At 38.8% G+C, this 21,896-nt stretch overlaps 1 protein-coding gene across 2 annotated transcripts in view; it reads left to right on the top strand.

Annotated features, from left to right (window-relative positions):
* LOC130923341 (inhibitory synaptic factor 2A-like) overlaps positions 1–21,896 on the top strand; it is a 77,814-nt gene that overhangs the window by 18,567 nt on the left and 37,351 nt on the right. For both annotated transcript variants that reach the window (XM_057848986.1, XM_057848987.1), the window contains exon 3: positions 3,818–4,955. In XM_057848986.1, coding sequence (XP_057704969.1) covers positions 3,823–4,955 — 1,133 coding nt within the window. In that variant the 5' untranslated portion in view covers positions 3,818–3,822. The remainder of the gene's footprint in view (positions 1–3,817; positions 4,956–21,896) is intronic.

Raw genomic sequence — 21,896 nt, 5'->3', positions numbered from 1 at the left:
TAATGCACAAATGAGGATCATGACATGAAAAAATTAGACTCCCAATTGGGACAGGGTTGCATTTCTAAATGCACATCAAGGCCCTGGATTAAAAATCAATTCCAACATTATGTCGGGGAAAAAATGCCGTATATCAGTCATACCTTGCCATTAATGGTACAGGGGTCAAAAGGTAATTTAATCAGGCTGGTTATTTTAATGGCATATAGACCACTCTGATTGCCTTAAATTGCAAATGTGAAAATCTCGTTTAAAAATGCAACCTTGTCCCAACTGGGAGTCTAATTTTAAGATTTTTAACTCAAGAATAGTTACAGAGATCTTCGATGTTTGCAAGTGATTCCTGATTTGTTAAGCGTTTTGATGTGTTGGTAAATATGTGAAATAAGATTAACAATCACGATTGCTTTGAGAAAAAAAAAGGATATACCGTAAATTTCGGACTATAAGGCGCACCTGAGTATAAACCGCAACCCACCAAATTTGACATGAAAACATTTGTTCATAGATAAGCCGCATCGCCGCAGTAGTATAGGTAAAGTGACGTGTGATACTGATGCTACTATCAAATATCACTTTACACTTACCAAAAGAGTATCACTATTACAAGTCATTGACTCCTCTCTGATGCATTTTATATTGTGTGTAATGACAATAAAGGCATTCTATTTTATTCTATTCTATTCTATTCTATTGGATTATATACCGCAGCTGTCCTCACTGTATTATGGGATATTTACTAGTGTTGCACCGATACCATTTTTTGGCCCCGATACCGATACCTGGCTACAAAGTGAATCCAGTAGAACTGTTTATTACATACAGTGGGGCTAATAAGTATTTAGTCAACCACCAATTGTGCAAGTTCTCCGACTTGAAAAGATTAGAGAGGCCTTTAATTGTCAACATGGGTATACCTCAACCATGAGAGACAATGTGGAAAATAAAAACAGAAAATCACATGGTTTGATTTTTTAAATAATTTATTTCCAAATTAGAGTGGAAAATAAGTATTTGGTCACCTACAAACAAGCAAGATTTCTGGCTGTCAAAGAGGTCTAAATTCTTCTAACGAGGTTGTTACGCCCCGGTCTAGGGGTTTCATGACGCAACATGGGGTGTGCTCCTCCCGTCAAACCCTTACCCAGAAAAGCCAGTGAAAACGAAAAAAGTCAAGAGCAGTTTCTTTATTTGGCTCAGAGGGAGACAGTCGCCAAAATAACAAACAAAACCATCTATGAAACCCTGTCTTCCCTAACAAAAGAAAAAAAGGTCAAATTAAAGACATTTCCTTTACCTACCTCCTAGCAACAAAAACAGGAGAAAACTGTGCAAAACAAAAAGGCATCTCCCTCCTACATTACTGCTCAACTATTTACACTATGTACAAAGATCAGATTAAACAGGAATCACTGCTGGAAACCGAACACACGAATTGGCGTTTCTGAATGCTGGTCTGGCTGGCGAGGAGGCAGAGTGCAAGCTTCTTTAGTAGGCCAGGAAGTCCAAACCTTGGCCAATGAGGGGGCACCAATCAGGAGTGGTTGAATACGGTGGCCGAGAGGTGTCAGGCGAAATGCAAAGTCCAAACACTTTGCAAATAGAAAAAGCACGAACCCCAATTGCAAACGCTTTGCAAAAGATAAAAAGCACGAATGCAAACTGCCACAACACGATCCCCAATTCCTAAAGCGCGATTGCAAATTGGCAAAAGCACGAACGCCAATTGCCACAACACGACAGCAAATGGCTCGCAGCACGACCGCAAAAGGCTCGCAAGACAATTGCAAAGACGATGACCCAGAAATAAATAAATAAATAATAAAAAAGACGACACTTTGTATATTGCTATATGTGCTTTGTGACCATCTCTAGGGGCCTCTGGAAAGTTGTCCCCCCATCAGACGCAAATTTATATAAAAATGATGTTAATCGTTTGTGCTGCAACGGTTTTGTAGATACAGTATTATGCTTTTATTGAGATATTTATTACAGGTGGGGACGTCACTCGTAGCATTTTCTTAGCTTAGCTCCCGCAGCTAATGGAGCGTACCAACTCTCTGAATAACAGAGGAGTGTCCTAACAAGGCTAGCACGAACGTAGCGCAAACAAATTCGGGTCCATTTCGCAGTAAATTGGGGGCTTAGAGGGATGTCGTCACTCAAAATTAATATCTCAAGCCCCTTAATTTCCCCCGAAATTTGTTTGCTCTACGTTCGTGCTAGCTTTGTTAGGACACCCACCTGCTGTAAACACTGTTGTCATCCAACATGCCTCCTATCATGCATTGCAGCGATACAGATGTAAATAATAATTAAAATTCATGTCTTCTGCTAATAATTTCTTCAGTTGCTGTTCCAGTTGTTTCATTAATTGCCATCATAATTATGACATGACACTGCCATGAGCATTAATGAATGCTTATTGCAGTTGTCATTTTGTGTGATCCGGCAAATGATCTCACTTTTGAATGGATGTAAAAGATCCAGGCGGGACATAATTGGAGTTAGTGATATAATTTGCCGGATAGCACTTAATGACATTGGTCATTAGCATTCATGAATGTTGTGTCATTTTATAATTATGACAGTCTTATGGCAGTCTTATGACGCCGCTGTCAAAAAAAAAAAAAGTTACCTATCAACCCAATGAATCAACAAATAAACCGTACTGGACTATAAACTGCAAGATTCAAAATGAAGGAAAAAAGTAGCGGTGTATAGTCCGAAAATTACGGTACTCCATTTCAGACTATAACACACTACTTCCCCCGACAACCCCACTTTGGATCCTTAGTTTAATGCAGCTACTTTATGTATTTTTACAGGCTAATGAACGGTATGACTTTTGGGGTAATGATCCCATTATACCATATGGACACCTGCATTTTATAGTGCAATATAATCCATATATAAAGAAATAGTTTTCTTATCAAATTCATTGAGTGCGGCTTATCGGGCTAAAATTCCTGTAATTGCCACAAATTAGCACCATAAACGTACTTTTAAAAAAAATAAAATACAGACTCCTTTTTTTATGGAGTTTATTAGGAAAAACAATTGGGGGAAAAGTGCGACGGTTCTTTTAATGGAAGCGTATTGCTGCCACTAAGGAGAAAAAAAAAAGTCCAGTATCACGTTTTTACATGTTTTTACATGATATTATCATCTAAAAATGTATCACTATATGATGCTACTCAGGGCATTTCAAAAATAGGACAAAACAATCAGAATTAGGCAAGGTTTTCAATATATAAGTGGACAATACCTCCTCCCAAATCTTTATTTTATCATAACAAAAGCAATGTGTAAAGAAGTAGCAACTCACTATACTCCTTAGCTTATACAACACATCCTTGTTATTGTTTTACTGGAGTCGTATGTTTCTTAAAGCATTGCTATAAACCACCTTACATTTCTAAATTCACGATTTCCACTAAGCCATCCATTGTATTCGCCTCCAAAAGATTCATTGTAAAATTAACATAATCCTCATGAAGGGAGGATTTATTGTAGTGTCGCATCTATTTTATCCACATCTACAAGCAGGTGGGCGAATGTTATATAAAGTGCCATTTTAATTATTTTTGACATTTATTTCTAATTGCAACAAAGCACTTTCACATATATTTGCATTCAATCTGCTTCTACATCCGTCCACGTTTATCATTTAGTTTCGTCATTGCTCTGCATGTTGATTTTTTTGAATTACTCAACTGAGCCTTTAACGGGTCTGTGGTACCAAATCAACATATTTTACTTCACCGTAATGGTACCCAAATACAGTCCATTCATATTTTATGTCTTCCGTTTTTAGGAAATATGGTGAGTAAAGAGGACAGCAAATGCATTGTTGCGTCAGACTCCGATGACTCAGATTCAGACAACAGCCTCGTCCACAACCTTGATGGACAGCAGGTGAAAAAGAAAAACAAGGCCTTGCAGGTGCGTTTTAAGGATATCTGCGAAGCACAGAATGAATACAGAGGAAAACACACCAGATCCATTTCCTGTAAAGTGACCCATCGACAGTATATGACCATGCCTGCCAGACGATCCATCCCAAATGTCACCAAGAGTACGGGTGTGCAGACATCTCCGGACCTGACAAAACGATACAAGACTTTTCCCTTTGAGAGGAAAAAGGGACACACATTTAAACACGCTGCGCTAGTGGAAGATTACAAAGGACAAAACAATGGCTTTTTGAGCGATATAAAAGCGGTTGGAGAGGACGGGCAACCCATCGGAGTGTCTTCAAAATGCAAGGGTAAGATTGTGGGACAGACTAAAGCTTTACTCCATCATACCGACGACAGCAGCGATACAGAGGATTTGATTTGCGACGCCAACTGTGTCGACGGACCCTCCTGTACAGACTCGCATTTCTCACAAGAGTCTCGTCTGAGCAACCCTTCGACCAAAAGTGAAGCTGAGCATCAGGATTGTGGGACAAGGACCAAACACAAAGGATTACCCCGAGAAGAAATGGCTGCTGGCGTTTCCACCATGCGTCCGATGTCTGCCTCTGAGTTTGGGCAGGAGCGCTCAAAGGGCCCAGTGGCATGGAATTCTTTGACCCAAGTGGAGTCTTTAGGAAGCCCAGTGAAGGCTTGTAAGAGGAAAAAGGGAGCGCAGTTAAGCGATCAGCAGTCACAGACACTTCCCCACAGTGCCAAATGTTCAGCTCAGTCGCAAGGATCGGGTCGGACGAGGCATGCGTCGGCATCCTCCAAATTGCAGCGTGGGCCAGGCACGGCTGAGGGCTTTCACCAAGGGAATACCAGCGCTTCGGCCGTGGGCGGCGGTCAGCAGATAATTCCCTTATCTGATGACAAGGATATTAAAGCACAGCTGCAGGCCATGGAGACGCTCATCAACTCCAGCCAGGAGACCATCAAGGTTCTGCTTGGAGTAATTCAGGAGTTGGAGAAAGGTGAAGCACAACGAGAGGGGTGAGTGTCACAAAATTGAACAATGGATTGTTAACCAGTGTTGATAATCTTACTGAAAAAAAGTAATTAATTATAGTTACAAATTACTTCTCCCAAAAATTTATTGAGTTAGTAACTCAATTACCTGAATGTAAGAGTAATTAGTTACTTGGCAAAGTAATTGGTGATAATTACTTTTTTTTTTTTTTCCCCTCAAAAAAAAAAACAAAAAACATTGGCCACAGTATGTGAAGTTTTTTGTGAAGGTTTTTGGTACAATTGGCCCGAGCCCAATTCTTTACCCTAATTTACCCTTTACCCTGAATCAACTGTTAAAAGTTGTTAAAATTGCTCCCATTATTGCATTAGTTCCCTTCTCTCTACTTTCGACATATGAAAGTTTTAAAACTGTTTCATCATTTAAAGATAGATTCAAGTCAAGATTTTGCCGATTTAGAAGTATTTTAGATAAAAAGTTACTTAGGTTCGCTAGGAAGGTTCTCTACAACAGAGCCGTCCTAAAAAGTCTGCTTTAAGATGGCGGCTGTTTACTAAAGCATTTAGTGCCATGTCTGTCATTTTGCATCTAGTTATATCTATATACAGTACATGCGATATCTACCATGTCTACCATATCTACCATAACATGCGGGCGTAGTTTGTAGGCTATCGGCTACAACATGTATTATTGGAGCTACCTAGCATCGCGTTTGCTCAGCGTCACAACTGTCTTGCCTCCTCCCCACTCCTGCTCTGCTCTGTCGTCTCGGTGAGTCCGTCTCCCTCAGACTTTTCGACCAATATAGTAACGCATAGTAACGCATGCCTTTCCGTCCTCAGTAATGGTAACGGCGTTGCCAAGATGAGAAAAGTAATTAATTAGATTACCCACGACTGAAAAAAATAACGCCGTTAGCAACGCCGTTATATTGTAACGCCATTATTAACAACACTGTTGTTAACATAGTTGTTGTCACAAGCTAGAGTTGACAGTGGTAGACGTCCTATCCAAGTTCAAGTAATCATTCGTACGTCACCATCAACGGCAGTGAATTAAATACGGAAAAGGCAGTAAAGCTTACTTTTAGTGGTCCCTAACTGTCGATCAATCACATGCCCCTTACCCCTACACTAAACATAACTAAAAACTAGTGTTGTTAATAACGGCATTAAAATATAACGGCGTTACTAACGGCGTTATTTTTTTCAGTAGTGAGTCATGTAATTAATTACTTTTCTCATCTTGGCAACGCCGTTACCATTACTGAGGTGGGAAAGGCGTGCGTTACTATGTTGGTTGAATGACGCTAAAAAAGAGAGATGGACTCACGGAGACGAGGGAGCAGAGCAGGAGTGGGGAGGCCGTTGCAAACGCGATGCTAGGTGGCTCCAATACTACCTAACTGTAGCCGATAGCCTACAAAGTACGCCCAAATGATGCTAATTACGAATTACATGCAAATGACACACACGGCAGCATTAGCAACATGTAAAAAGAACTAGATGCATTAGTAAACAGCCGCCATCTTAAAGCAGTAGACTTCTAAAGAAGGCTCTGTTGTAGAGAACCTTTCGAGCGAACCTGAGTAACTTTTTATCTAAAATGCTCCTAAATTGGCTAAATCTTCACTTAAATCTATCTTTAAAAGATGAAACTGTTTTAAAACTTACATATGTCGAATGTAGACAAAAGGGAACTAATACAATGACGGGAGCAATTTTAACAACTTTACCGGTTGATTGACAACATTAAATGAGTTCCACACATAGCAAAGGTTACTATCTAGTTATCGCAATATCCGCAATACCCCTGTGTCTAGTTAAGTTTAGGGTGAAGAGTTGGGCTAGGGCCAATTGTCCCAAAAACCCTTTAAACTTCACATTGTTTGACCTGTTTTTTTTTTTTATGTTTGTTTTGTTTTTGTTTTTTGAGAGAGAGAGAGAAAAAAAACATTACTTTTACATTCAAGTAACTAATGCAATTACTTTTTGGGAGAAGTAATTTGTGACTGTAATTAATTACTTTTTTAAAGTAAGATTAACAACACTGCTACAAAACCTACCTCATCTAACCACAACTAGAATTCATACTGACCTTGTGCCCTTACCCCTATTGGTCCAAAAATCTGAATAAAAATTAAACCCCTACATAAAACCTATATTCTAAATAAAATTATCCACGGGTAAAATCAACACGGAACTTCAAGGCTAACAAGAGGGACCCCTAAAAGTCAGCTTTAGAGGAAAAGCCAACACATCTATCATGTGCCAGTTTTCCAGTGGAAAGAATTGTGTTCATTAAAATGACACAGAATTTGATTTTTCTAAAGTGTAATAATGGAGAAAAACACATCTAGTATTTGCAGGAACAATATAAGTGTGACAGTCATTTTATCTATGCTGGTACAATTTCAGCCAAACAAAGGTGAGTATCCCAGATTGACCGCCCTTCCCTGTGAAGTCATTTATACTCATTACCACATGCACCTGTGCTCAACTCTATCAAAACAAATGTCACAAATTGGTTGCGCTAGTAAGCGCTGACATTTTTTGTGTTTAAACATTACATTCGCCATTATCAGAGGTCCAATAAATTCACAAATTGCATACTAAAATACTTTAAGCAACTGTGTCATTTATACTAGGTGTTGTCAAGTGGCGGATGTTCGTCTTTCTATCAGCGGAAGCTCAAAGTGTATCCACCTGTGAGTGCTTTGTGACGGATGTCATTTATACTAGGTGTTGTCAAGTGGCGGATGCTTGTCTTTCGATCAGCGGAAGCTCAAAGTGTATCCGCCTGTGAGTGCTTTGTGACGGAGGAGGGGCTCAGCAGCACCCGCTACTCGGTAGCAAAAGAAACTAGAGTGCCAGAAGTCAAGACTCCAAAACAAGCAGTTACAATGAAAAAAAAATCCTACCAGAAATACAGGCTCAAATTTTCGCTAGTCGTTTTTAACAAAGCAACTGTAGCCATGGTGATTATTAAGGTATCCGGTTCAACACAGAACAACAGAATGAAAATTGAAAAATGCTTCCCGTAGATATTAATACGACAAGATCATTGACTCGCTCATTTTGCTGTCAATCAAACAGGGATTCAGCCTCAGACAGATCATCATCATGCAGAGAAGCAGAGTGTCGGGGCCAGCTTACCCCCGCCCAAGGCTCATAGACCCACAGAGCCGCACAGCATCTGATGGGCGGGATAAACCTAGCCTTTAGCCAATGACCCGTCTCGTTTCGCTGTAGTGGAACAATGCACTCTGGAGACAAACAGCGTCCACATTGTTTAAAGGACTGTGAAGCTGCGCGAATGAATGAAAAGCAAGCCGCATCATAAACAGTGATAAGAAGCTAAAACTGAGCACATTGTAGCGAATATTTAGTCAATGATAAGTACACAAAACATTATACATTTGATCACTTATTTTGGGGGAAGCTGAGCTTCCCTTAAAGGGAACCTCAGACTTAAAAACTTATAGGTCCTAGTAAGCCACAATTGTTCTATTTTACTAAAATAGACACATAAAATATTGCCATTGATTTAAAAATCGATAATATTTAGTACATGTTTTGACCTACAGAGGGTGCCATGTTTTATGCGCGCAATGGACACTCGGGATGAAGACATAGTTTGTCACTGTCACTGGACGAACGTTACGAGGTGACTTCAATTCCTTCTATGCATCGAGACGTCCAACACATGCGCACATCGGTTAAAAGTGTTGAGTTTTTGTGTTTGTATTGAGTCTTTCAGTACCTTTTAATATCCTCAAAATATTTTTTGCAAGTTTTTCCCTTTCATACATTGTGTTTTCTTGTGATAGGCTTAAAGCATATTTTTGATCTGTTGACCACATTAGTCACGCAGCATATTTAAACCACCCTTATTTGATAATACTACGTTTAAGTATTTTCTTAAGGCATCTTTAGTATGTTTTGTCTATATGCATCTGAAAAAAATAAGCTGAAAGCGCATAGTAGGACTTTCAGGCATGAAAATGGGTCAGGGGTTAAAAAGGTGAAAAGGGTGTAGAGGAAATATGTTCCCGTAGGGCTGTCCGAAACCACTAATTTTCTCCCGATTAGTCAGCCGACTATTTTTACGATTACGTAGTTGACTTTTTACTACCGTAATTTAGCAATGAAATTTTTGTTGACGCTTATTAATTCACAAAAACACTTAAATTCTTTATTAAAGTACAAATAAACATGTAAATAACAATAATTAATCACACATAAACAATGAGGTCAAATTTTGATAGCATTTACCAGTGCAAAAGAATGCAATGTAAACAGATTCAGAACACTGACTTCGCCTTTCCAACATTATTCAAAACAATTAAAAACATATATATCTAGCATTATTATTATAGTATACTACTATATAAAATACCATTATAAGAATTATAATATTCATTCCCAATCATATTTTTCAAAAAGGGTGTCATTTTAAAGCTATTCTTAGTGTAAAATCTGAATTCTGTTGTATTATAGTATTTACATATTATAGTATTAATTCTGAAGTATGGGGATTAACTCCAGACATCGTTATTTATATGAACGTGGCGGTCTTTCATTTTGATATGTTCACCGGAAGTACGTTCTCTAAACCGCTAACAGCTTCACACTCCGCAAAAAAGTACTTATCGTCATTGCTTGTGGTGTCACTCAGATTTTTTCTTATCATTTTTTCGTTTGCAAATGCTTAACCAGCAATTTTTAATGTTTGAAGTGTCACCTTTTAACTGCAAGTTTGCGTTTTGGACAAAACTGCCAATGTTTTTAGCAGGCTAAAGTAGGTTCTTTTTTCCCAATTAGTCTCAATGTAGCAATGCTAACATTTACAGTGTTTAATATACATATGTTTCCTTATTTTGTATGTCTGAACTGTAGTTCTATGGCGTGTTGATTACCAATAAACATCTGTAAAATGAACTAGAGTCTCATATGTTCTCTACATGCACACGCAAATGTATGCATGCACGCACGCGGTGATAAAACGCAGCCGTGAAAATTATCGCACTCATTTTTATTTACCTTGCGACAATGGACTCATTGCATATCGCGACAGGCTCAGCAACTTTAGTTAGTTAGTTAGTTAGTTAGTTAGTTAGTTAGTTAGTTAGTTAGATGGAATTACGAACCACTCCCCGACCCCCTTAAAAATTTTCTCCTCGGTTCTACACAATTCACGTAGGTCACCCCTTTTGACTTCAAAACGGCGAATTTCGCCAAAAGGTGAGTGAATTTCATGCCTGTGCTTTGGATGTCAAATTCGCCAGTGTAGCACATTTTAGCAGAACACCGTTTTTTTTCCCTTCTCTCATCTCGTCTCATCCCGTCTTTCCCGTTCAATTTGCTTTTGCTGCTCGTTTTGTGAAATATCGACAGTGCTGTCATGCTCATTAGTGTTCCTCTCGGGTTTAAATTGAAAGGGCTGAACAGATGACATGTTTATTTTAACTCTGGAACCCTGGCAGCATAATCGTGTGACATCACCGGCCTGCGACGTCGACAACAATGGCGACCTACTAGTTAAACTGATTTTACAAATTGTATAAAATCAAAAACATCAAGAAGAGTTTCAATATCAAATCATTTTAAGATAATAACGTTTATCTTTTAAGAACTACAAGTCTTTCTATCCGTGGATCCCTTTAAAGTCTAGAAAGGAAATTACAGTGTGAATTTAATCGTCTTTTTAGGCTGCAATTCTGCAAATTACTTTGGAGCTGTAACATATCTACAAATAAATACATATGCTCATTAGACAATAAAATGGCCCCTAGATGGCACCAATATTTGCATATTAGATGTGGTTTTATGACAAAATCAAAACCCAAAAAATCATAGTGCAGAAATTATGTTTAACAATCTTTAAACAGGTGACTTCTTCCAACTTTAAATTTGCAGGGGGACATAAATATTTTTATGTGATATCACATTGACTTTAAAAAAATAAATAAATAAATAAATCAGGCTTTTGATCCAGTGCATAAATAAGTAAAGTTGGTTTTTGTATGATTGTGGAATCCAACTGAGTCTAGCTTTGTTTTATTATCGTTTAGCTAAAGGATTCTGCTTGATTTGGGCAATTTATGTCCAGCAGCCCCAAAAATTCTAACTTGGGTTGAAAGGCATAAAAATGACTTTCAACTGTGTGTTAGAGGTGTGAAATTTACTGACTAAACTGACATGCCAGATAACTTGTACCACACGCATAGAAGCAGTGTAGGAAAAGCGTGTTAGAAGGTAATTGGATGATGTCTCACATCCATTAGAGGCCATTCACATCAAGTAAAAGCAGAATAAAGTACATAATGCACTGCCTTGACAAGCAGCCAGTTCCTCTTGAGCAGAAACATCAAGAAAAACCTTCAAGAGTCAAACAGTATCAGCTATGCTGTCCAATGTGTGTCCTAACGATCACCTCTTTTAATTGTGATCTAAAAGCGAATGTGTATGCAGTTATGCTCTTTGTAACATTATCATCCGGTTTCATTAAGAAATGTATGATTTTAAGTGTTATCATGTATTTACGTGCTTCATAAAAGCATTTACCGAAGGCGTTACCGCAGCAGCAAATACAGGAATCATCACGGTCTGTTTCTAAAACCTATAGCAACACGAGGTAAATTGTACTTAAACGTAATCCATATTCAGTGTGTAAGCAGGTTTGCGCTCCCTGTTCTTTTGCTCTAAAAGGCCCAATTAGTGCAGCCTCATAACACCGTGCCTTTCATCTCTACACACTTGAGCCTGACATAGCTGCTCTGCTGTGCTCCTCCATCAGGGTTATTACTGAGAGGTGAGGTCGCAGGACGGAGAGCTACTTTCCACTTTGCCTCTCCAACTTTACCTTTGACTCATTCACTGCCATTCACAGCGAATCACTGTCAGACCACTCAGTTCAAATGTGTTGGACATCTATCACCGTCAATGGCAGCCAAGGAGTTTTAAAAAAAAAAAAAAAAAAAAAAAAAAAAAGTGATTTTTTTTTTTCTTTTTTCTTTTAAGGCATTCATTTTTCCCTAGATACATTGTGAAAGGTTACAGTGGTGCATAGAAGTGTAACAAGACATGTGAGGAGGTAACCTTTAATTCACCAGCTTTACAGAAAAAATGATGACAAGTGATATAAAAATGCATTTTTGTTATTTCACTCTGCATAGCTTAGAAAAGTCAGACTTACTGTATAAGTGCTATCTATCAGAAGGAAGCAAAACTAATGATTCGTTTTCCCAAATGGTACCTTATGAAAGCAAGTATGATGGATCTTCAAGCAATCCAATTTTAGGATCGAGTAGGAATTTATACAAAAAGTTTGGCTGCATTAATCATGGTGGCTGGGAAATGGGAAATATTTTGGCAGGACTTCAGAACATTCGTTGTGTTGGAGGACTGTAGAAAATATTTTTTTACACTGCTTCTTCAAATCACTAAAATCAAATGTGGTGTTGTATTTTTTTCTTTTATCTTTTACATTTGTCAACTTATGTGGAGGTTTACAAGGTAAAAAGATGACTCCAGAACTTTATTTTTATTAACGAAGCAACTTCATGAACCTTTCATTGAACTCATTAGAGTGTTCAGTAGGGACGTAACCAGAGTGCATTTCTTTTTCTTGTTTCATTGATTTATAATTTTATTCATAAAAAAACATATAAAATATTTTTAAAAACACAATCATGATTAAAAAAAAAAAAATACGTTTTTATTGTTATTATATTTGAGACCTGGCGGCCGCATATGTGTACATTGCATTTTCCTCAAGGGTCCATTCTCGAACCACTTTTGTTTAAGCTACCCCTAGCTCAGTGGTTCCAACTACAAGTCCGCTGATGAGTCCAAAAGCCTCCTGTTACCGGTCTGCAAAAGGAAAAAAAAATTCTGTTTTAACCCCAGCGCACACGAGGCGCCATCAACGTTCAAGTGTGGAGATGAGGAACCAACGCCGCACTGCACCTCAGGGTTGCCAGATCAGAAAGACAGTCTCTATCCATAGACTTTATAATGATACTGACACGACACGGGGTGCAGGGCCGATAAATGAAATGAAATGAATAAAAAAAAAAGATATTTTTATAATGGGTCAAAATTATTTTTCGAACAGATCATGTGACTAGCACCATAGGTGGTCATTTGCTTTGCATATTATTTAAAAAATATATATATATTAAGGGAGGGCAATTTTATTTTTCAATGATTTTTTTTTCTTTGTTTGAAAATATTTTGGGGGGGTCTGAATGATTTGGACAAAAATCTCCTACCCACTATATGGCCCGAACACAACAAGGATCGCTAAAATCAAAGAAAACTTTTTAAATTAAAAATTAAGTGTTTAAATGCAAATATTTGAGTCTTAAATATTTTTTTCGCATTCAAAAACTTTTTTTCTATGATTTAAATTTTTCGTATTTGGACTGGTGATTTTTTAAAATATTTTTTTTTTGTTTAAAGCAACTTGTATTTTGATTGAATAATAAAGACACAAATGTCCTAGCCAAAATGTGGCCCAAATACAAAACAACGTTACTTCAATCAAAAAAAAAATTCAAAGAAAAAATGCATTTTTTTGAGTTTCAAATTTATTTTTGCATTCAAACACATTTCTTTTCATCGAATAACGACGACACAAATCTACCTCCATTTGGCTCCGCTCAGTGGATACAATTTCTGATTGGGGTAACTACATTGGCATGACACCCGTGGGCGTAACATATTCAATGGATGACGATCTTAGCGAAAAGTATAGCTGTCCTACGCAGCCTGATTTAGAATTCCCCCCAAGAATGAAAACAAAACAAAAAAAAAACACTCATTTTCAACTTATTATTATAAATATTCTCGAAAGTTAATTTTGTTGCTGGCACTGCGTTTTGGGGTCATCAGCATGTTGTGCCACCTCTGGCCAAAAAGTCAAACTCCGCCCAGAGGTTGACTGAATACTCCAGCCAGGAATATTTATAATAAAACGTTTAAATTTTTTCCCATAATTATTTTAGGGGAATTGTAAATCAGGCTACTTAGGACAGCTATGCTTTTGGTCAAGGTTATCGTCCATTGAACATGTTACGCCCAGTGGTGGTTCTGTTGTACAATTAGCGTCTTTAGTGGGGCAAAGTGAAACCCCACTCACCATTTTGGCGGTGCTCTCCAGCATTTCATGGTCCACATCTTCAATCCTTCATTCTCGTTCAGTAGTTGTTGTTGCTTTTGAAAGCTTAGGTTTGAAAAAATTACATATATTCATCCAGGGCCGGCCCAGCCAATACACAGACTATGCAGCTGCTTAGGGCCCTTGACCACTAGGGGGCCCCCAATCTGGCAATTTTTAAATTTATATTCTATTTTGTTTACTACAGTTTGATTTATTTGAATTTTGTGAGTTTTGATACTCGATTACAAGCTTAAAAAAATCAAAGTTCTTCCTTAACTGCTTTTTCCTCTTTTAGAAAAAGGTTTGACGCTATCTACTGTAAGTACTGACAATCATTTGGAGTGAGAAGTTTGAAGTATGCAGTGCAACAAAATCTGATTAATATACAAAATATGGACGTATGGGTTGGTTTGCATGTATGGGTTTCAAAGTACACTGTGACGAAATGGTGGGCCATAAATATGGGCCCCTTTGCATTATTTTGCTTAGGGCCCCCAAATGGCCTGGGCCGGCCCTGTATTCATCTTGCCTCTTCTGCTCTCAGGTGGTTTTGGCTAAGCACAGCAAATGACCGTCTCTAAGGAGCTAGTCACATGATCTGTTCGAAAAATAATTTTGACCCATTATAAAAAGATATTTTTTATTAATTTCATTCATTTTGTTGTTTTATTGTTTTACAACTTTTATAGACATTTTACTGGCAAAGTCTCAACTTTAAATTCATATACAGTTGTACCTCTACATACGAAGTTAATTCGTTCCAGGACCTTGTTTGTAAGTCAAAATGGTCGTATGTCGAGCTGCATTTTCCCGTAGGAATACATTATAATTCCATGAATTCGTTCCACAGCCCGGAAACCTACACTAAATCCTTAATAAATACTGCTGTTACTATTGCAAATAACAATTACAAAGAGCAAATCAAATAAATAATGAATAAAAATCTGAATAACAATAATATCATAATAGTAATAATAATAATAACACCTGTAGTGATATAACGAATCGGGTTCTAATATGGCGAACTTTTTCGCTGTACCTGAACGCAGCGCGGGGCTGACGTGACTTTACTTTCTGTTTTGAGCCTGGCGTCAACAGCAGCGGACACTATGCAAGTTAATGGAATAAATGATGAGAAACCTGACGATGCTGGCGATTTCTTTGGCAATGTTACCTCAATAAGAGTTGTCACCTTAACTTATAAAGACTGGCGAACGGAGGAGGACCGCCGGTGTGCCGAAAAATAGCCGCCCTGCGTGAAATGTGCTCCCTGATGGGAATGCTTATTTATAATGCTTTATTGAGGTGAAAAAATCAAATGTTTTCATGGACGCATTACAGTAATGGATTTACGACTGTAAAATCAGTTTTAAATAAATAAATGACACAAAATACTAGTACTGTATTTTAGTAAAAAATCGTGGACTGGGCCACATAACCATCTTTAAACAGAAATTTATTAGTCTACAGGTTTTCACGACCATATCCCAATGACAATCACACAGGTATTACATTTATTAGTTCAAGCAGAGTAAAATAATACATATTCATGGTACAAGAAAATCGTTTCCATGTCCATTGATTGGTAAGAAAAAGCAGTTTGTACGAGTGACGTGTGGGCGCTCAATAATAAAATAAATAAACAAATAAATAAAATGAAATAAATGCTCAATTAAGCGTTATAAATAAGTGTTCCCGTCAGGGGGGACATTTCACGCGGGGCGGCTGTTTTTCAGCACAACACCAGCCGAGATCGACATTCTAAGGCCCTATTGTCGACCCAGTTCATGGATGCACACACCATGCTTATATTTTGCTATCATTCACATCTTCATTTCAATGCTAAACGTCATCTTTCCTTTTTCTTCTCCACCTGCCCTATCCGTTTTGGATCCAGTGTTGATTTCGCTCACAAGAAAATCACCCGTGTGTCCGTCTTCTGGCAAAACAAAGAAACTGCAGCGCTGTCAAAAATCTTCGTATTTCGAGCATGTTGTCGGATGTAGAAACAAATGGCGAGTCAAATTTTACGTCGGATTTCGAAAAGATCGCGTGTCGAAGCGATCGTATGTCGAGGTACCACTGTATAGACCCTACTCACGTGACGTCACAGCCACGCCCCCGCGCCATGTTGTCCGTATACTCGTCATGTTAATGCATTAGCGCTTCGTAAATTCCTCCTATTATGGCGTGTTTTTCTGCTCGTTAACATTAATAATCAAAATGGTGAAGTCGTGTGTGGCGGTCGGTTGCAAAAACAGAGAAGATAGACGGAGAGACTTGAATTTTTACCGTATTCCGAGAGACCCGAAGAGGAGACCGAGATTGACTGCTGCAATTCGACGAGAAAACTGGGCTCCAAACGACTACCACAGATTACGTAGTAGTCATTTTATATCTGGTAAGATGCATTTAATATATATTTAGAGGGTTTTGGGCTGAGAACCACAATTAAGATCATTGCTAGGCTAATCGCCGACAACATACACTCAGACGTTGTGAATGAACTACCTGAAAATATATAATTATAAGGGGATAATCAGACAGTTGTCATACAATTAATTTACAATTTCACTATTGAGGTCAAAAGCCAAAAAATAAATTCAACTAGGGACAATCTGGAGTAGTGCTATCGCACTTCATATTTATTACGTATTATATATGTATACAGTGAGAGTGCTATCGCTAAACCATATAAACATTAAAAGCCCTAGCTCCATTGACAAATGATATAAAATACATTAGACTTGACAGTGGATGTTAGCAAGAACAAAAGATTTTGAATTGAAAATTTCGTAACTCACCTTCCGAGCACAAGATTCCTGCCGAATTTTCGTGTACGAGGACCTGTTTCACCCAACCAGCAACGTAGCATTTATAAGCCTCCAAGCTCTTAAAGTTTTTCAAACTTTCGTGAGAATAGGCTGATTTTGTGTGGACAAGATAGATGTAAATATCAGGATATCAGATGTCAGGCGAAGCCAGCGGGTCGAAAAACATCGATTTAGGCATCAAATACGGATCTGGCGAATGGATAAACTGAAGCTTTTCCACGTAACGCCTTTTAGGCAACGGATCCAATGAGTTTACAGCGTCAGATAACACCGGGGCTTCCATGAATTGCTCTATAACTTGCTCGACTAATTGAAAACAATGAGAATAGGTCTGAAAAAGAGGTACAATATGGCGGCCGGAAACAGTGACACGCCCATTTTGTGACGTAGGTGAGTAGGGTCTATAGGAAAGTCAAATACACGCAATGACATTTTCGGCCACCAAGGGGGGCTATGCACCCCCGTCCCCTCTTAATCTCCGCGTATGGGCAACGTCAATGGTACCTTATGTGCGACGGGTTTAAAGGCTTTTCCAGACACGTGATGTCATTGCACAGCTTGCAGAACGGAAACCCACTCATTTTGTATGTTGGTCAGGCCGCTCCATTAAATGTGCTTTTTTTCAGGTTTCCCAAGCTTTCGGACATTCAAAAAGTGTCTCTCACACTATGTTCTCGCGAAAACTAAAATAGCCGTTTCAATCTCCTCCTCATCCTTGAAATAATGAAAGTTGCGACAGTTTTGTACACAATGAAAAATAAACACATTTGTGCTTGGGACTAACCATTTCCTTAGGAAACGACGAGGTTTGTCTTTTGCCGTCGTGCAAAATTGTGCATTAATCAACATTCTTTCCGCTGGGAAAGAATCAGTGTTTTCTATCCCTTTAACTTATTTTTTGTTTCCCTACAAAGAAGCGTTTTTAAAAAATTGATGTACATTAGGAAGGACGACTTATCAAAGAAACACCCTTCAACAAAGTTCCTTGGCACCAAAAGCCGCAACATTAACACAATCAAGGACAAGGAAAAAACCTTCCCTAAACACAGAGAGCAATTGGAAACTTCACTATGGGAAGCCGGAACCCACCATGCTGCCACCTACAGTATTATCATCATAATCAAATCCAAAATGTGTGTTCGCACCCAGACTGATCCTTTCTGCACATTACCTCCGCAGGCGTACGTACACAGGTTAGCAATAGAATACTCATTGTAGTGTGCAGCAGGGTGTGTGGACAGCGGAACAGACGAGAGGGCAGCACATCTCCCAGGACAGCTGACGTGGGCAAACAACACAGCACTGGAATTACGCCAGCAGTCAGCTTAGAGAATGACTTTCAGAGGAGAAGCTTCTATTTCGCTCTCGCTTCTTTCTCTCTCTCTCTTTCGCTATGTGTCACAGTCTGATTTAATAGCAGCCACGCTGTTGTGCGTATTCCACCCTGCAGTTGAAATGTGATATTTTCATGCAGTAATTATAAATTTAGGTTCATGAGCTTTGATCATCTGAGCAAATCTCCTTCAATTATAACACAGTAGATAACAAGCCGAGTGTATTTCAAGTGTTGCCAGGGTGAGTTGCCATCGACTCTCGAGCGGGCCAGGATGGATGAACCCCCTGACCTTGAGCGCCTATCAGCAGCTGCACTCAGCCCTGCACGCACTCCTCCGTTTAGGTCACCTCTCGTCAAGGTTCGGCCCCGCCGCATATCATCTGTCAGGGGCGAGGGGCTACCGTGACAGCAGGCAATTACACGTGCGCGTGAGACACGACCCCTCCCCAGCGACCCAATCACGCTGCGAGCTGCGACTCCGAAGGGAGAAAAGAAGACAAGTTCATAAAGCTTACGCTAATGTTTTAGGTGGCCTAATGCAGCGCAATACAACTGTCATGAGAATTGTAATGTTCCCTGTTTTCTCAGCTCTTTCACGCGACTTAAGTGGACCCTCGGGTTGATCTTACCCTACAGAGGAACAGGAATTTATCACGCTGTCTTGCGTCTGCGGCAAAATGAGTTGAACAGGGGCTAAAAAGTACAGTGTAGCACAGTGATCCCTCGCTACTTCGCGCTTCAAACATCGCGCCCTCAGTCCATCACAGATTTTTTTTTTCCAATTTAAAATAAAAATGCATTTTTTTTTTTTTAGAGATGTCCCATTCGATCACGTAAAACCTCTCACTCTCCCTCCTGAAGCTTTTCTTTCTCACCAGGCAGCTGCTGCTTGTTAACGATGAGTGACAAGGGAGCTGCTTTGAACATGCCAGAGAAGCTTGAGAGTACTACCTTTCAAAGGCACCGACTTGTATAACTTGTTAAACATTGGCTGTAGTGTGCTATGGCAACTCAATGTGTTGTGTTGTGTGCTGTTATAAGCAGCATGAGTTGATTTGAGAGAACACGGTCAATGAAGCATTTAATAAAGAATTATACAGTGGTATCTCTACATACACTTCGTATGTAGAGGTACCACTGTATATATAATATATATAATAATAATTGGTTGCAGGACCTCGTTTGTAAGTCGAAAGGGTCATATGATGAGCAGGATTTTTCCAAAGGAATACATTATAATTCCATTAATTCGTACCACAGCCCGAAAACCTACACTAAATCATTAATAAATACTGCTGGTACTATTGCAAATAGCAAAATAGCAATTACACAGAGCAAAACAAATATATTATACATAAAAATCAGAATAATAATAAAATAGTAGTATAATTATAGTATAATAATAGCTGTAATAATGTAACGAATCGGTTTCTAATGTTGCGTTTGTGTTTTGCGTGCTGTACCTGAATGCACCACGAGGCTGAGTAAGAGAGGCGGATTGGAGTTTTTACTATGTTCTGCTGTTGGTGAACTTGGCATCAGCTGTGGCGGACAGTAGGCGTGTTGTAGGGCTGGGCGATATGGCCTTAAGCAAGTATCACGGTAAATTGAGCAGATTTACCTCGATAACGATAAATGACGATAAATTTGCCCAAGCGGACTGTCATATAATTTGAAAATCTGAATCAATGCATGAAATACAGATTAACTATTTCTCGTTGATTTATTTACCAGTTTTCAATTTAATATATTTAACAATTGTACATGCAGTCTAAACATTAAGTATATTTAAAATTATTGTAAACAATAAGAATTCATGTATGAACATTTATAACAGCTTGTCTGGCTTGAACAATGTACATTGTCAAAAACAATATGCGTGTGCAAACGTCATTGTAACACAAATGACTTACAGCTTGAACAATACACTTCAAAAACACAACTTATTGTTAATGGCTGCTGTGTCAAAATTACTCAACACAAGTGTTTACTTCAAGGTTTCAGGTTTTTTTTTCCCCAGTGCATTTTTTAATACATGCAAGAACACATGAGCCCCCACACAGACACACACAAATTAAAGCTATATTGATCTTCTGCAAATGAAACATTTAAGATTTTATGATGGCAGTAATGACACAGAATTAAGCACATACAGAATAGCTGGGGCCATTAAACGGTCATATTATAATTTTCACTGTTGGATTGTACTTTATGCTGAATGCTTTACCATCACAAAAGCTATCAGAGAAATCACACACAGACGGAGATACAAAATAATGTGACTTACTAATTGCTAGATGCAGTCCGTGCCCAATTCACTCAGTTCAGCCGTTTCGACAAGGTTACAAATGCTATCCGACTGCATCGCGTTCATTTGTAGCGTTAGCTGCTAGCGTTAACCTGTGGCCTGGCTACCAGTAAAAAGCACTGAAAGCACCCTCTCCAAGTGTTTACTTAATGTCGGGTGGAAGTTTGGCGAACCTCCCTTAAGCCACACTCTATCGCGTTTGCTTGTGGCGTTAGCCGCTAGCGTTAGCCTACCGGGTTTCTGTTTGTTTGGCTTCCTGATAACCACGTGACTCCATACATAAGCACACTGACTGCTTTCTTAAAGGGGAATGAACATAGCCGAACAACACAGAGTCAAAGCGGGACGAAAATACTATATTGTCTTGTTTTATTAAAGCACTGAATTTACCAACATGGTCAAAATTACGTCGGTCATCGTGAAGAATTTCGGTAAGGGTAAATTTTCGGTTTACCGCCCTGCTCTACCGTGTTGTCTTGCACAAATTAAATAAGTAAAAACATGACAAAGCTGGCGATTTCTTTGGCGATGTTACCAGAATAATAATTGTCACCTTAACTTATAAAGACTGGCAAACGGAGTTCAGAGGAGGACCATCGAGATCGTAGACATTCTACGGCCGTATTGTTGAGCCAGTTCAAAGACGCGCACACAACGCTTATGTTTTTCTATCATTTCCATCTTCATTTCACTGGTAAGTGTCACCTTTTATCCTTTTTTTTACTGCCTGCACTAACATTCTTGGAACCCATGTTAATTTCTCCCACAAGAAAATCCGCCGTGCATCCGTTCAGGGGAAAAACAAAGAAACTGGGGCACTGTCATAAATCGTATTTCGACGTCGGTTGTAGAAACAAATGGAGAGTCAAATTTTACGTCGAATGTCAAGAAGATCTTGTGTCGAAGCAGTCGTATAAAATGGTACCACTGTGCTTTTGGGGGGAAAAAAATCATGTCTTATGCAGTGGGGCAAATAAGTATTTAGTCAACCACTAACTGTGCAAGTTCTCCCACTTGAAAATATTAGAGAGGCCTGTAATTGTCAACATGGGTAAAGCTCAACCATGAGAGACAGAATGTGGAAAAAAAAAAAAAGAAAATTACATTGTTTGATTTTTAAAGAATTTATTTGCAAATCATGGTGGAAAATAAGTATTACCAAAATACCAAAAGTCTCAATACTTTGTTATGTACCCTTTGTTGGCAATAACTGAGGCGTTTTCTGTAACTCTTCATAAGCTTTTCACACACTGTTGCTGGAATTTTGGCCCATTCCTCCATGCAGATCTCCTCTAGAGCAGTGATGTTTTGGGGCTGTTGT

This window comes from Corythoichthys intestinalis, chromosome 10 (genome assembly GCF_030265065.1).
Source record: "Corythoichthys intestinalis isolate RoL2023-P3 chromosome 10, ASM3026506v1, whole genome shotgun sequence".
Classification (NCBI taxonomy): Eukaryota; Metazoa; Chordata; class Actinopteri; order Syngnathiformes; family Syngnathidae; genus Corythoichthys; species Corythoichthys intestinalis.
This window is presented reverse-complemented; position numbering and strand designations above follow the sequence as displayed.